At 43.4% G+C, this 15,655-nt stretch overlaps 1 protein-coding gene across 2 annotated transcripts in view; it reads right to left on the bottom strand.

Annotated features, from left to right (window-relative positions):
• Positions 1–3,577: 3,577 nt before the first annotated feature.
• The window catches only part of LOC111979494 (NPC intracellular cholesterol transporter 1), a 28,952-nt gene continuing 16,874 nt past the window's right edge, over positions 3,578–15,655 (bottom strand). Inside the window, exons 8-25 of one of the 2 annotated variants that reach the window (XM_024010078.2) lie at positions 15,176–15,546; positions 14,563–14,789; positions 14,197–14,297; positions 13,610–13,712; positions 13,302–13,491; positions 12,920–13,102; positions 12,648–12,762; positions 12,286–12,413; positions 11,425–11,559; positions 11,235–11,324; positions 10,918–11,108; positions 9,232–9,347; positions 8,721–8,850; positions 8,296–8,481; positions 7,317–7,548; positions 7,017–7,130; positions 5,734–5,896; positions 3,578–5,042 (exon numbers count right to left, since the gene is read on the bottom strand). In XM_024010078.2, the coding sequence (XP_023865846.1) occupies positions 4,960–5,042; positions 5,734–5,896; positions 7,017–7,130; positions 7,317–7,548; positions 8,296–8,481; positions 8,721–8,850; positions 9,232–9,347; positions 10,918–11,108; positions 11,235–11,324; positions 11,425–11,559; positions 12,286–12,413; positions 12,648–12,762; positions 12,920–13,102; positions 13,302–13,491; positions 13,610–13,712; positions 14,197–14,297; positions 14,563–14,789; positions 15,176–15,546 (2,858 nt within the window). In that variant the 3' untranslated portion in view covers positions 3,578–4,959. Of the gene's footprint in view, positions 5,043–5,733; positions 5,897–7,016; positions 7,131–7,316; positions 7,549–8,295; positions 8,482–8,720; positions 8,851–9,231; positions 9,348–10,917; positions 11,109–11,234; positions 11,325–11,424; positions 11,560–12,285; positions 12,414–12,647; positions 12,763–12,919; positions 13,103–13,301; positions 13,492–13,609; positions 13,713–14,196; positions 14,298–14,562; positions 14,790–15,175; positions 15,547–15,655 lie in introns of those variants that run through there. The other variant, XM_070448818.1, reaches the window with a different exon arrangement.

Genomic DNA, 15,655 nt, shown 5'->3' with positions numbered 1-15,655 from the left:
GTAGTCTAACAATACATTTCTATGTAAACCTTCTGTAACTTTACATCCCCCTGAACAGGCCCCAGGCAGCCCTGCAGTTGGACTTGTTTGTGAATCTGATCCTCTGCATGTCTGAGATGATTCTCTAGTCCCACTGGGCGGCAGGTAGCCAAGCAGGTAAGAGCGTTGGGCCAGTAACTGAAAGTATACTGGTTTGAATGTCTGAGCCGACTAGGTCGAAAATCTGTTGATGTGTCCTTCAGCAATGCACTTAACCATAATTGCTCCTGTGAGTGCTCTGAATAAGAGGGTCTGCTAAATGACTAAAATGTTTTTTTTTACCACTCAGTCTATTTTCAACTGAGCCCGGCTCTAACAGATAACCAGTGACTCAAAACAACAGGGCATTAAATGCCCCTCTCACCTTACTTATTAATGGACCCTTTAAAGGGATTCAGTCCAATGTTTCAAGTAGAAAATAGAGCCAGTGGCCTGAATTTGAACCCCAAGGATAGTGTTGGCAGCAAATAATGCAACTCAATGACTTGTTAGGGGTAAGGTGTTGACAAGAAGTATGTGTACTTTCATGAACCAGCTTTGAGAGATGTGGAGGCGTTGCAGAATTTGCTTTGGATTCCTGGTAGGCAACTAGCGAGACAGCAGGGGATCATCCTCTGTCTGCCCTTATTATACTCATGTGATGTGTGTTGCTTGAGTAAAGGTTTTAGTAAGCATACAGCATGTCATTGTGCCAATAAGATGTCATGGCAACGCACGTCAAGCAAAGTGACCTCACAGCAGAAAGAGAGGAATGATAATGTGTTATTTCACAGCATTACTTTTCTCTCTACATTCTTTCACATTAAACACGTCCTCTGAGGTGTTTTTAAATCCCTTATTCAACTTGATTAATGTAATAATGCACCATGTCTGCACCAATAATGCACCAGCTTGTATGGTAACTGGTGCTGGACAGTAAGTCTTCTCCCTCTCTGTGCCAGTAGAACATTTACATAACTTGCTTTAGTTTAGTGAGCTGCTGCCTTTTCGTCCCACAATTTCTACATTGCCTTTTAGTAACCATGTTGTGCTGTTAAAACAACGGTGCAATAGAGGACCATATTATGAGTCATAAAACCTAGCAGTCAAACAGGGAAATGGTTCCAATAGTTTTTTCACCATTCATTTGTCCCATAGGGGATTTTAGAATCACTTAAAATAAGCGCTGTGTTTCGTGGCTTACCCTGGCGTGACGTTTTGATAACCGTGTAAATCTGGAGGTATTGTCAACAAACGGAATGGATGGGAAACACTGTACTTGAATGCCCACAGGACACAGCAACCTTGCACCTGAGAGATAGTACAGTATACTGTATGGTTGCTGTTCATAAACATTACCTTGTTTCACGGCTATATTCACATTCTCACTGGTAAAGCTCATCGAGGGACTGATGCTGAAAACAAGCAAGAGCATGGTGTAAATGACTCAATAATTCAGTGTCTGTCTCTATTCAAATAAAGGATTTAAATAAATTATTGCAAAGCCTAATGTCTGGTATGTGATTTGCAACTTAGTTGAAAACCAGCTGATGAAATATCAGCAATGGCAAATCAGCTGTACATTACAACCATATTATTAATTTAACAGCATTGTCTGCTACAGTGACAGCTGTGTCCTCTGCACTAAGCTGTAGCCAGTCTGGGGTTAAGCTGTACTGGGGCTCAGATGTGCGTGAGCTGGGTCAGGTGCAGGGTCCAGGGAGAGGTGAGCCATACAGGGCTTACATAACACCAGAACCTAGATTCTCCTCCTCCCTCGTGTTCCCCTCTCCTCCTCTGTCCTGTTCCCTACACAGCCCCAACCAGGGGCAAATTAATATTTTAATCTCTCTCTGACAGATTCAAAGAACAGCCCAAACACTGAAAGAGAAAACTGATGAATAAATGATGAAGTGGTATTTTGTGTGACAACACGGCTGCAAGGCTCGGCCAGAGAGGAAGTTGACACTGTTACCGACCGTCAGTCCTCGGTTTGGCAGACAATTTTTGTTAGGATATAATTTTCGATGTGGAAGTGCACGCACTGTGGGTGAAGTTTTACGTTCATATTGTTACAAATGGTTGGTTTTAAAAAGCACGAAAAAAACATCTTTAAATATTCACGTCTTACAACCACAAGGCAGTAAAAACAAACGCGAGCCTTCAAATTGGCAGTAAATGTAAGGTATCGAAACTAGCAAGTTAGACCACACCCATCTGAAGTGAGGAAATATTGTATAACAGCGACAATAGCCCTACGGATTGCTGAAAAATAAGTCAACACTAAATCAGGAGAGGTAGTTCCAGGCAGCATAMAGCTAGCTCTACTGTGGTATCTGGCGACACAATGTGGTCTCTTTTTATATAACCCCCTTCAACCAGGCGGTTCCTTCTAAACATGTATACTGAATAAAAAKTATAAATGCAACATGCAACAATTTGAAAKATTTTACTGAGTTACAGTTCATATAACAAAATCAGTCAATTGAAATAAATWAATTAGGCCCTAATCTATGGACTTCACATGMCTGGGAATACAGATATGCATCTGTTGGTCACAGATGGTTTAAAAAAAATAGATAGRGGCGTGGATCAGAAAACCAGTCAGCATCTGCTGTGACCACAATTTGCCTCACGCAGCGTTACACATCTCCTTCTCATAGAGTTGATCAGGCTGTTGATTGTGGCCTGTGGAACATTGTCCCACTCCTCTTCAATGGCTGTGCGAAGTTGCTGAATATTGTCAGGAACTGGAACATGCAGTCAGTCGTACATCCCAAACATGTTCAATGGGTGACATGTCTGGTGAGTATCCAGGCCATGGAAGAACTGGGACATTTTCAGCTTCCAGGAATTGTGTACAGATCCTTGCGACATGGTGGCGGATGAATGTCATGACAATGGGCCTCAGGATCTCGTCACGGTATCGCCGTGCATTCAAATTGCCATCAATAAAATGCAATCGTGTTTTTTGTCCATAGCATATGCCTCCCCAAACTGTAACCCCACCATTGGGGCATTCTGTTCACAATGTTGACATCAGCAAACCGCTCACCCACACAACGCCATACACGTGGTCTGCGGTTATGAGACGGGTTGGATATACGGCAAAATTCTCTAAGAAGAAATTGGAGGTGGCTTAAGGTAGAGAAAGTAACATAGATATCTCTGGCAACAGCTCTAGTGGACATTCCTGCAGTCAGCATGCCAATTGCACGCTCCTTCAAAACTTGAGACGTCTGTGTCATTGTGTGACAAACCTTMATATTTTAGTGGTCTTTTGTTCCCAGCACAAGGTGCACCTGTGTAATGATCATGACATTTCATCAGCTTCTTGATATGCCACCCCTGTCAGGTGAATGGATTATTTTGGCAAAGGAGAAATCGTCACTAACAGGGATGTAAACAAATTTGTGCACAACATTTTAGCAAAATAAGCTTTTTGTGAATATGGCAAATTTCTGGGTTATTTTATTTCAGCTGATGGGACTAATACTTTACATGTTGCGTTTATATTTTTGCTCAGTGCATTTAGGTTACTCCAAAGGCACACATGAGATATTAGTTAGTATTTTATTTTCCCAAAATATTATGCAAATCTATAGTGGTGTACCAATATGAGATTTTATTGCAAATCAGATTTAAATCTGTCAATACCAAGTTGCAATGCAGTCCACACATTAAAATGTTAAAACATTAAGATTTGCATTCAAGACATGGTTACCATATTACAACATTGTGCTTCTTTCTAGTGCCAATGCGCAGCATTGTCAACAAGCATGTCTGTAACAAACATCTAGAGCCCCTGGTTGCCCCCATAGTAAATATTACTTTAATATCTTAGCTCAACCCTACATTCTGAGGTACTACAGACAACTGGGCACAGCCCTAACTGTAAGCAMAAACATTACTGTAAGATGTGGAGCCAGATCTGTACTTACAGACTGAGCTCTTATTCACTGATCTTGGATCAGTTTTGCCTTTTCATTTATAATTATATGGACAAGGTGGCCTTGGTCCTAGATCATCACTCTTACTCTGCGTCACTCTGTGAATATTGACTCTTGGCTATATAGGAATACATATTGTCACACAATATTATTATAACGTTAATAAAGTTGCCTCAATCAAGCTGGTCAAGTTTTTCAGTAACTGTGGAACCATAGAAATATAATTACAGAATTCTAGTAATTGTTTTTTCTATGTGTGGTACACCTGGAATATATACCAGGTTAATTGTATCTTTAAACATTATTTGGTTTCATTATTAGTTACATTACAGTGTACGTAAATGATTCATATCAAACTAGTTTTTTTTCCTCAGAGAAGTAATCTTTTGCATATATTATCATTCTCTTTACACATTCTACTTAGCTAATCTCCAAAAAAACACTGTTGGGTTAAAGAATAACTGTTCCTCAAGAGAAAATAAAGAGTAGGGTCATAAGATGTAAACTAGAAGTTTATGGGGGGTTTAAGTTTGTCCTATATTCACATAGCTGACTTCCTGTGTTGAGAGGGGAAACAGTATATATATCTTCCTATTGCTGCTAATGTTACATTAGGGGGCTATTCTAGGTTACTGAAATCAGTGGTGTTCATTAGGCACCAAAACAGACAAAAACAGGGAAAGACTACTGGTCCAATAGGAAATGCTATTTTTTTTCATTTTCCATTGCAAAACATTTTGCCACTGTGTTGCCCTAATGAAAACTACCCAGAATTGCCCAGAATAATTAAATAAAGTGTGAGAGGCCTCAGAGACACACCCCACAGTTATTCCTGAGTTGCATCCCTGCATAGCGAGTGTGTGTCAGAAATCATAGAAACTGCTGCCTCAGTCACGCTGCGTCACCACCCCACACCGTCTCTCCCAGACCAGGACAGAAAGGTTAGTTAGTTCAAAATCATCATTGTCCTGCTCTTTGCCCCACAGAGCCTCTAGAAGTTGAGGCGGTGCTCCCTTTCTGTGCCGGCATAGCGCTTGTTGGCTGCAAACACCTTGGCTTTGTTTACCGAAGGACCTGAGGGAAGAGAGACCGACAGATTGTGTAATTTTTCCAATGGTGAAATCGTTTAAAACTTTTGGGAGGCAACCTTATCCTCGTTCCATGCAGTGTAAACATTGACAAAGACAAACTGGTACTAACTAAGATGAGGCACTACACAAAATACTCAGGTATTAGGCAAATGTGAATTTCAGGGCAAGTTTGTGAGCTTACAGAGAGGTGCTATAGTGTGATGTTAGGATGCAAATTATAGTTGCGGTAAAAGGCCACACATTTACACACACAATGGGAGAATCTTAATTGGTTTTGCTCGACGCCTCCATCCTGAAAAGGAAACAATTTTACTCTTATGAAATGAGACATCTTCTCCACCTGCCCGTCATCGTGCAAATTATGTTTACAGAGGAATCCCCAAATAGATGTGTAAAGTGGTAAAAGGAAATGTAGCAGGTTGTGCCAGACGTGTAGATAAGTAGCGTATCGTTTTGAAATGTATGCATGCTTTTCTTCAAGAAAACAACAGCTGATTCAAAGAGGGTGTGACGAATCTCAAAACTATTCCATGATAGGGAGCCGGTACGATAATTATGAGGTTCCTCGGCGGGAAGAGGCTATCCGTTCACTTATTATCAAAGTGGTACTCTCCTACACATGGCGAGTTTAGAAGATGGACTTTTGCCCAATTGAGAAATCACCCTATGCATACCTGCGTAGCTGAGCAGCACAGGGAGGAAGATGAGTCCGTGCGTGGCCCCCAGCAGCACCATGGCCAGGTACATGCGGAAATAGAAGATCTGGAAGATCTGGGACTTGGACAGAGCCAGGATCAGGATGCCTCCAAACTTAGTCAGAGTGATCCCACTGAACACCTGGGAGAAGAGGAGCCATGGTTAAGTTCCATTCTGGTGCTCAGCATTCCCTGCAGTCAAAAATGAATTCAATAACCAGGTTCTAAAAACCGGAGCCAAACAATCAGGTGATTTCTACTTTCCTAGATATTCCATTCAAGCCAAGAATTCAATTTCACACAGTTTTTTTCTCCCTCCATTGCTGCAGAGCCAATTTTTTCCCCCCGGGATCTTTAGTCTTCTGCACTCAAAGATCCTTCCGGAAGCTTCTGCGCCTTCTCTATTTTACTCGCAGAGAACAGGCTACTCAGAGGAACGGTGCTCGTTTAATAAAGTCAGATCAAAGCTGAATCAGTGTCTGCAGGACCACACAATGATCACAGTATTCTACATACCAGAAACCAATATAATAGAATAATATAACATTACTTTAAGACAAAAACACCATCGCATTCAATCGCACATGATCATTCATTAAGTTTAACCGGTGAAACATCCATGCAGCGTCATTCTGCATAGTAACCATTTGATCTCAATCAGTTACACAGTGATATGCATTTTGATCTTCTTGAGTTATACAGTGTAGTTTCAAAGTAGCCTACAGTGTTGTTTTGAATGGAGTGAACGAAATTTAGAGCAGATGGTGTTCAGCTGTAGCATAGCCTACCTGTGTATTTTGCCTAGTAGCGCGCACTTGAGTTTTGGCCACACGAGAGGAAAATGCAGTGGTGTTTTTGTCTTACAGTAACGTTATACTATCATATTCAGTTCTGTAGGACACTATCATTATGTGATCTTGCAGACATCGATTCACCTTTGATCTAACTTTGTTAAAGGAGCACCATGACCGGTCGCCTGAGTAGCCTGTTCTCCGCGCATAAAGTAGAGAATATACACACGTGCAGAAGCCTCGGGAGGCTCCGGATCTTTTAGTGCAGTGTAAAGATCCCCAAAAGCTTTGGATCTGGAGCCACTCCATACTATTTTTACATGTCAGATTACTGATAGAACAGACAATCCTCGATCAAAAGGATGAGCTACATGCTTTTTGAAATACATATTCAGACAGTGTGCCGTTTCCATGAACACAACACAAAGTGTGCTAGTGTGGGTTGAACTACAAGAGTAGAGATGTACTTACTGAGCTGCCCATGTGGGCCAGAGCCTCTTCAGCCCTTTCCACCCTGGTACTCTTCACACTGATGGAGAAAGCCCTCACTATGTGACTGCAGAACTCCACAGAGATACCACAGCTCTGCAACACATACACACACAATGAATACACCGGAGATCCTGGGCTGCGTTCACAAGGAGTGTTCAAAACATGTCATTTAGAATAACTACCAAAACTACCCAGAAATGACAAATTATAGGAAGACAGTTATTTATTTTATTTTTTAAATATACAAATCCAAAACTATCAGCCTGTTCCTTCTCTCACCATGACGAGGTTAACGAGGGACACAGCGTTGAGGCTGATGTTCCAGAGCCATATGACCCCGAACATGTTGACCAGGATCATGGCGATGGTGATGCTGACCAGCACTCCTGACCACAGCTCAAAGCCCAGCAGCACCGTGGTCACCGCAAAGATGGCCGCCAGCGACACGCCCAGCTGGAAGACCGTGTCGTAGACAATGGTCAGGTACTGCTCGTAGAACACGTAGAACACACTGGAGAGGGAAAACAACAGTTACAATTTAAGTTTCGACAAATTCTAATTCTGCAACATAATTCTAGTACAGTATGTAGAAAATGACATGTTGTGAATGATGTACTTAAAAGAGGTAGTGTGGCAACTCAAGGCACTTTAACCAAGAAGCAAAACAAAAAACCAGAAGGGCAGTACTTTGACAGGACAAAATACGTACATCTTACATGCAGTGTTTACATGTACTATACAACCCCTCTTGAACCCTTCAAACAGGATGTGTAGTAAACAGGGGGGCATAAAAGCTGGATGTATAAGAAAAAGATGGAGAACAATCTATGTTATGAGGGCAGCTAAAACAACATGTTATGAGTGTGTGTTAATTTATGACTGACTTACTTCACCTTCTATGGTTATTTTGAGGAACAAAGACCTGGACCACACAATTTAACAGCTTTTCAGAGCGGTTCTATTTATCCAGAAAATCAGGAACTCAGAATCAGTGAGTTCAGGGCGTATCTATCTCACTAGTGAGTTGTGACTATATTCTCTTCTCATGAGGGCAAAAATAACCAGTGATGGTTATATCCCCAGCTAACCCAGTAACACTAACCCTTCGCAGGAAAAGCCTCGCTCTTTTTTTCATAACATGTGAGGCAGAGGAGGCTGCTGAGGGGAGGGCGGATCATAGAAATGGCTGGAATGGTCAATCGAGTGGTATCAACCACATGGAAAACACCTATTTGATGTGTTTGATACCATAGTCTACCTGTAGGGGAAGACTTTGTGGCCCATGGCGCTTGTGATGTTGTCAGCCAGGACGCGGGCCATCTTCATGGCGTCTATGAAGTCAGGGGAGTCCTTGAGGATGGTGTGGTAGGTCATGAAGTAGGTGGCCCCCACAGATGTGTCGTTCCCCTTTAGGACCACAGCTGAACTGTAGGCCGCATGACCACTGCAGGACCACAAAGACCAAGTTAGAGGCAAATACAGAGTYAGTCAGTTCAAACAAATTACAATTCCATTAAACAGAATGATCGAATCTCAATGTAAGAGTTCAACGCCATCAGTGAAAAGCAAAAAAGTGTTAACTACATCAAGGTAAAAGCATGAAATGCAACCAGTCAATATGTCTCAATACACACTCAACTATGAACTACAATGCCTTCATTGCCATAGAGGAACAACCATTACCCTTTCCCACACTTGACGTTGGGGTTGTCTGACAGAAACATGGGGAGGAACTTCATGAAGTCCTGCTCTATGGGCCTCAGCTTCCCACTGGGGGTCATAGAGCGGCAGTGCACACACGACGTGTCCACCACTGATGAAAGTAGACAAATGTAGGTACTTCAATACAACATTTCTAACATACAATTACAAAGAAAAAGCCATTCAAATACTGCCTCATTGACTAAAAGCAATACTTCAGAATGGCACTTTCGCAACAGCTTGATATCGGAATGTAGCCTGTGTCTTCAAAATCAGGATGCGAGTGAGACATTGTTAGACATGTTAAGAGTTGTCCTGAACGTGTAGACTTGCTTTGCCCAGCAGCTGTTGGAAGAGACTAAAGAGAGTGTGTGACCTGATCAGAGCAGTGTGCTATTGGCACATTGGATAATGGTTTAACGTTAGTGCCTGAGGCATTGCAGAAGGCCCCAGAGGAGTTGTAATATCTACAGCAGGTGTGTGTGTGTGTTACCTGAGGCATTGCAGAAGGCCCCAGAGGAGGTGTAATATCTACAGCAGGAGGACTGAGGCTTCACCCAGTCAAAGTAGTCATCCAGCCACGACGACGGGTTGAATCCTATAGTGGTGCTGGGGGGAGAATTAAATTGAGATTACTAGATCCTTTTCTATTGGAAGACATTCAAGAAAGTATTATAATTCCTCCAAACAAGAAAGGTATTTGTCAGCAGTGTTGGGGTAATGCGTTACAAAAGTAACACGTTATGTAATGATATTACTTTTATGAGTAACGGAGTAATGTAACACGTTACTACATTTTTTGGGAGTAATAATAGTTACTTTTTCAAGTAATGTGCGCGTCACTTTCAGAAAATATTTAACCTCTGAGCTGTGCCATTGATCGCTTCTGTGATAACAAAACCCATAGGGATTCACCGTCTAGTGCCAAGGGCGCCCTCTATCCTTCTCTATGCAGAGGTCTAACCAGCACTGACGGCTGGATTTTGAATGAAAATAAAGGAAATCTGTACAGAGGTTTAGCTTAGCCTATATTAGGCTAATAAGGCCCATATATGATAGCGATAACTGTAACATTAAACTATACACAGTCACCTCTTAAATGATTGGCACCCTTGATAAAGCTGAGCAGAAAAAGACACAAATAATACAAATACACAGCTATATTAAATGCAAAAAAATGAAATTATATTATTTAATACGAGTACAATTGTTCACAGAAAGTGATTTTGTTTAACAAGTCATCTTTTTTTCTCTCAAAGACATAAGGGGTCAAAATTATTGGCACCCCTGTTTTCAATACTCCGGCACCCTCCCTCCCCTTGCGAAGATAACAGCAAGGAGCCTTTTTCAAAAATGTTTTATGAGATTGTAGAACACATTGGGAGGGATCTTAAACCATTCCTCCATACAGAATCTTTCCAGATACTTGATATCCACCGTCTGAGCTTAAGGACTGCCCTCTTTAATTCAAACCACAGGTTTTCAATGGGGTTCAAGTTCGGAGACTGAGAAGTCCATTGCCTTCTCTTCTCTTGATGGAAGATCCACTTGTGGCCAAGTTTCAGCCTCCTGTCAGAGGCAACCAGGTTTTTGGCTAAAATATCCTGGTACTAGGTAAAGTTCATCATGCTGTTGACCTTGACAATGGCCCCAGTGGACAGAAAATAGCCACATAACACCAAAGATCCACCACCATATTTTACAGTAGACATGAGGTAATTTTCAGCATATTTATCCTTCTTTTGACACCAAAACCACGACTGCTGTCTGTGGCCTAAGAGCTCTATTTTCATGTCATCTGACCATATCACCGGTTCCAATCCAAGTGACAATGCAGTTTAGCAAACTACAGCAAACTACAACAAACTACATTTGTTGGATGACATGAAAATAGAGCTCTTTGGCCATGCACAGCAGTGGTGGGTGGTTTTGCTACATGTAACAAGTAATAGGTAATATGACTTTTTCAAGTAATTAAATCAAWTTTTTTTGGTCGCATACACACATTTAGCAGATGTTATTGTGGGTGTCGCGAATCCCAGCACTGTTTGTCAGCGAGTTCAAAACCAGAGTTTTAGTCTCCCTGTTAAACCCCGACTGATTTCACATCATRCTACTGATTTCAACATGCAGTCCAAAGGTGAAAGAAGTTGAGAGGGGTTGCTGTTGCTTCACTCACTAGTTGCTGATGAGAGACGCTGTGTAGACCTGTTGGACCAGAGAGTTGTTGCTGCAGCCCACCCCTCCACACACAGAGTTCTGGCCCTCCAGACTCAGGTAGTCATGGCCGTCCTCCACCACGAAGTAGACCGGAGGACCCGTGTGGAGGTACTCACTCAGGTTCTTAAAGTAGTCCAGCACGTACGAGTCCTATTGGATAGGAGATTCAACACGAGACAAAATGTCTGACATTATCCAACGCATCAAAAGAGAAGACCGATTATCAATAGCACACTGAGTGAGGCTGGTGGGGTTAGACGTACTAGACATACTTACATCAGGCATGGAGAGCTTCTGGTCCAGTCCAATCTCTACCTTATTGGTGACAGCGATACTGAAGGACAACATCCCCACAAACACAGCAACCTGTCCGAGAAAAGTTGTTAAAAATACACCATGGAAGTTTAGTAGCTAACTGTTTACAAAACATGTTGGCTTGAATTTAAATCTGAGTATCAGCACTCACCACAATGGGTCTGACCCACTCTTTGAGGATGAAGGGGGCGTAGACCTTCTTGAAGAAGTGGAAGAGGAAGCCATCTGTCCTCTCCTCCTGGCCAACTGGCAGCTTCACACAGCACACAATGTCCAGACGATTCCCCTGGAAAAACAACGTCTAAATTCTTGAAGCGCAAGAGAATGATGTTGACTTAACCCGGAAATCCTGAATAAGGCCCCAAGGACCCAATCAGTATAGCATTTTAAAAACAGTGTTCAGAATCTACTTCCTAATTAGATAACTTGTGTCTCTCTATTAAATGTGACATCGATGCACTGCTCACTTGAAGTGGGCTGTAACTGTGACGCTCATGCTTAGCTGGGAATAACATGGTAATGAAACCGGGAGTTAGCAAATAGTGACACAGAATGCTGACAGCTACTGTTTAGCATGCCAAGCCTACCCCTGTGAGTCATCACCAGTCCTCTCACAGGAGAAGCAAATGCAGTGTGGAAACATTTATTTTACTCCCCAGCCGTCCTCACCTCCTGCCTCTTGGCATCCAGGCCCAGCAGGCTGACAAAGCAGCTGATCTGTAGCAGGAAATCATCCCCAACCCTTAACCCAGCCATATCTTACCCCACCCACATACCAGCCCAGCCCTCCTTACCTCCGTGCCCTCTTGGCATCCAGGCCCAGCAGGCTGACAAAGCAGCTGATCTGTAGCAAGAAGTCAATGAACACAGCCAGCCCAGCAAACAGGGAGAAGGTCCGCACAGCTGGCATTGTGGACAGGGCCCCTGGAGAGGAAAAAGGTAGGTAACCCACTGACATCAGAGCTCCAGACCCCACCCCACCCCACCCCCATACCAGCCCAGCCCTCCTTACCTCCTGTCTCTTGGCATCCAGGCCCAGCAGGCTGACAAAGCAGCTGATCTGTAGCAAGAAGTCAATGAACACAGCCAGCCCAGCAAACAGGGAGAAGGTCCGCACAGCTGGCATTGTGGACAGGGCCCCTGGAGAGGAAAAAGGTAGGTAACCCACTGACATCAGAGCTCCAGACTCAAGCTTGTCGTTACACARATTGCAGTCAACACGGAAATCCATGGGAATGACAAAGGACCTAGTTGACATCTTCAAGTATTTACATACTGCCTTATACAATACGTATGATTGTTCTATAATGTAGCCAAGTAGTGTGTCAACACTAGAGGTGTTAAGTGACTGAAGGTTACAGGTCATTCTCATACCCAGGAAGAAAGCCACTGTCTCAGAAAAGGAGGAGAGGAGCATGCTGGGAGCCACGTCTCCTAGGATACGGCCTATCTGCTGGTGCAGCTCCTCCTGAGGCATCCGYTCATCCCTCTGTACAACAACGCATCACACATGGTGATTAATACATTCATTCATTCATCACTGCCATTACAGAGTTCGACAGTGACCATATACATGCCGTTACATACACATAATGAAACATTGTGGTTCAATGAAAGTATAGTCAGACGAGAATAAAGCTTAGTACCTGGTACGTTTGGACAACGATGAAGATGTTGTCGACGCCGACAGCCARMACCAGGAAGGGGATGACCTCGATGACGATGAGGGTGAGAGGGATGCCAGCATAGCTGAAGATGCCCAGAGAACAGGCCACTGAGCTCAGCACTATCACGATGCCTGCTATGCCCAGGGAGATCTTAGAGTCCACCTGGGCAGAAAGCAAAGACAGAGGGTTAGTCGTTCAGAATCAGAACCTTGCAGGAGACACAATGCTGCGCATAGGGGCTTGACCTCTCTTTTGAGCTAGACAAAGACCTAAACTATTGTCTTGAGTCGGGGAGATGTCGACAAAACACGTTATTAAATAAAGTAAACTATTATAATGCCTGAAGTTAGTTACTACTAACCAGCACCCTCCTGAAGCTGTGGATATGTCCTAACGCCAGGGAGATGTAGACGAACATGATGGCGTAGCTGACCACGACGGTGCTGAGGTCACTTTCGCTCTCGCGGTTGATCTCGTCCTCGATGCTCCTCTCAGAGTTGAAGGAGATGGTCAGGTTGGGGTTGCTGTAGTTCTTCAGGAAACCGATGAATCTGGAAATGGAGGGATGTGTTACTTCAAATGGCAACTCATGGCACAAAACCAAATCTGACTGAAATGTGAAATTCCTTTAGTAAATACACTAGCATCTGAAACATTTGTTTTGCTCACTCCTTCTCCCAGGCCAGAGCTTTTCCCAGATTGACACTGTCGTTATGGTAGTTGTTGACAGGGAACGTGATCACTAGAGCTGTGGCGTTGTTGTAGTTGGTGGCTGGGGTGGGAGAACAAGATGCAAAAAAGGGAATTTGTGTTGACAGTTGACAAAGTTCCATACAAAAAACACAGTAAACAATAGTAAAATKAATAGCAAAGAGCCTGAAAGATGTTCCAAGACATAGATTCAAAGTTGCAAACAGTCCAAGTTAGCCCATTAAACCCGACTCTACAAGGTCAGTGACCAAATAACTATCTTTGCATAGGTATCTCTGCATAATAAAAACTAGAAAAACACGTGTGATTATATACAGGAGTTAAGCAATAACGTTTAGTCTTTTGTAGCAGACACGTTTTCCTAATTTAAAAACATAAACACACATACAATACACTCAAACATACCCATAGAAAAAAACAGCACAAAATTGAAAAGGTATATTTCCCACTGACTAATTCTTATTCCCACTGACTAATTCTTATTCCCACTGACTAATTCTAGATTCTATTTCTTTGTGTGATGATGTTAACGTATCCCCACTCACCATCATAGCCTCCCAGGACCAGCCAGGGGAAGACAGGGCCTCCGTAGGTACCCAGGCAGGGATCATGGAGCTTGTTGGTGTCGTTGAGGGATGCTGGGGCACTACACACGGGAGAGACAGAGAGAATGATTTAATAACTGAGGTAATATACACAAATCTAAAACTAACTATTCACCATACACAGCTATGAGTATATACTTGCTGAAGGAAAATGAAGCGCAAGAAAAACATTTTACAATGTGCAATATCAGAACCAATTTTTCAATGTGAATGATTTGAGTTGGAGAGGAACTGCAACTGGTATAATCTCATGAGTTCTGTAGCATTCCCCAGGTGCAGATGTCACTAGAGAAAGTGTTCACTCACCTGACGCAGTAGAGGAAGTGTGTGTGGTAGTCTGCRTAGACAAAGAACTCATCTCCTATGCTATGGTCCAGCTGTTCGTGGCTGTTCTGGAAGTAGTTGAGAACACTGAGAATGGTGCAGTTGTCGTTGAAGGGGGCCAGCGGGGCCAAGCAGATATCCTTTAAGGTCACTTTCTGGTCCCCGTATGAAGCCACTATGTTTTCTATGTCCGTCTGGAGATCCAACACCTGAGATAAGAAATTGTGTAAAAATTTGAGAAAAACTAAAACTATAAAATGTCACGTTAGAACTAAGGCAAAGACCAAATACTGTACGTCTTCCTGAAGAGAAGAGCCTCCACACTTGATCAACAAGACAGCGGATATATTCTTGACACAGCATCGTTTCCCCTATACTAATTTAGCAGAGGCGGGAGCCAAAGATTATAACTAAGGTCACTGATCCAGGGTTTTAGCTGCTGAAAGAAATCCTAGGGGAAACCCTACTCAGATAGCTTGAACCAAAATGTCCACAACCCATAATCACATTCTAAATGCTACAACAATTCCATCTGAACATATCAATCACACCTCAATCCATCACCCCCCCAGCCCAGTTCCTCCAACTAACCCACCTGGTGGAGGACATCCTTGTCCAGGGGGGCTCCGAAGGGCACGTCAGCCCCCGCGGGGTACGGGGAGTAGATGGATTCTGACTGCAACGTGGTGGTGATGATGAGCTGCTCTGCCCTGAAGAAGGGTCCRAAGTGGCTGTCGAAGTAGTCCTTCTCCTGCCTGGCCTGGCTGCTGGGAGAGGACCACAGCTCCACGGGGTCCGTGGTGATCTTCATGTAGACCAGGCCCCCTGAGCAGGCGGCCACTACGGCCAGGCTGCCCAGGATGACCACGAGGGGCTGCCGTACGCAAAACGAGCCCCAGCGGGTGAAGAGGGAACGCAGGGAGCTCTCGAAGCGCTCGCCCAGCGTCTCACCACACGATGCGTCCACTGTGACACAGAGCGAGAGAGGAGGGAATGAGTTAATGGTCAGGTAGAAAATTAGTTTTTTTTTTTTTTTTGAACATTACTGCATTTTGGGCTGATTTGGCAATTGGCA

This window comes from Salvelinus sp. IW2-2015, linkage group LG19, assembly GCF_002910315.2.
Source record: "Salvelinus sp. IW2-2015 linkage group LG19, ASM291031v2, whole genome shotgun sequence".
Lineage (NCBI taxonomy): Eukaryota > Metazoa > Chordata > Actinopteri > Salmoniformes > Salmonidae > Salvelinus > Salvelinus sp. IW2-2015.
Note: the sequence above shows the minus strand (reverse complement) of the source record. Positions and strands in the feature narration are given on the sequence as shown.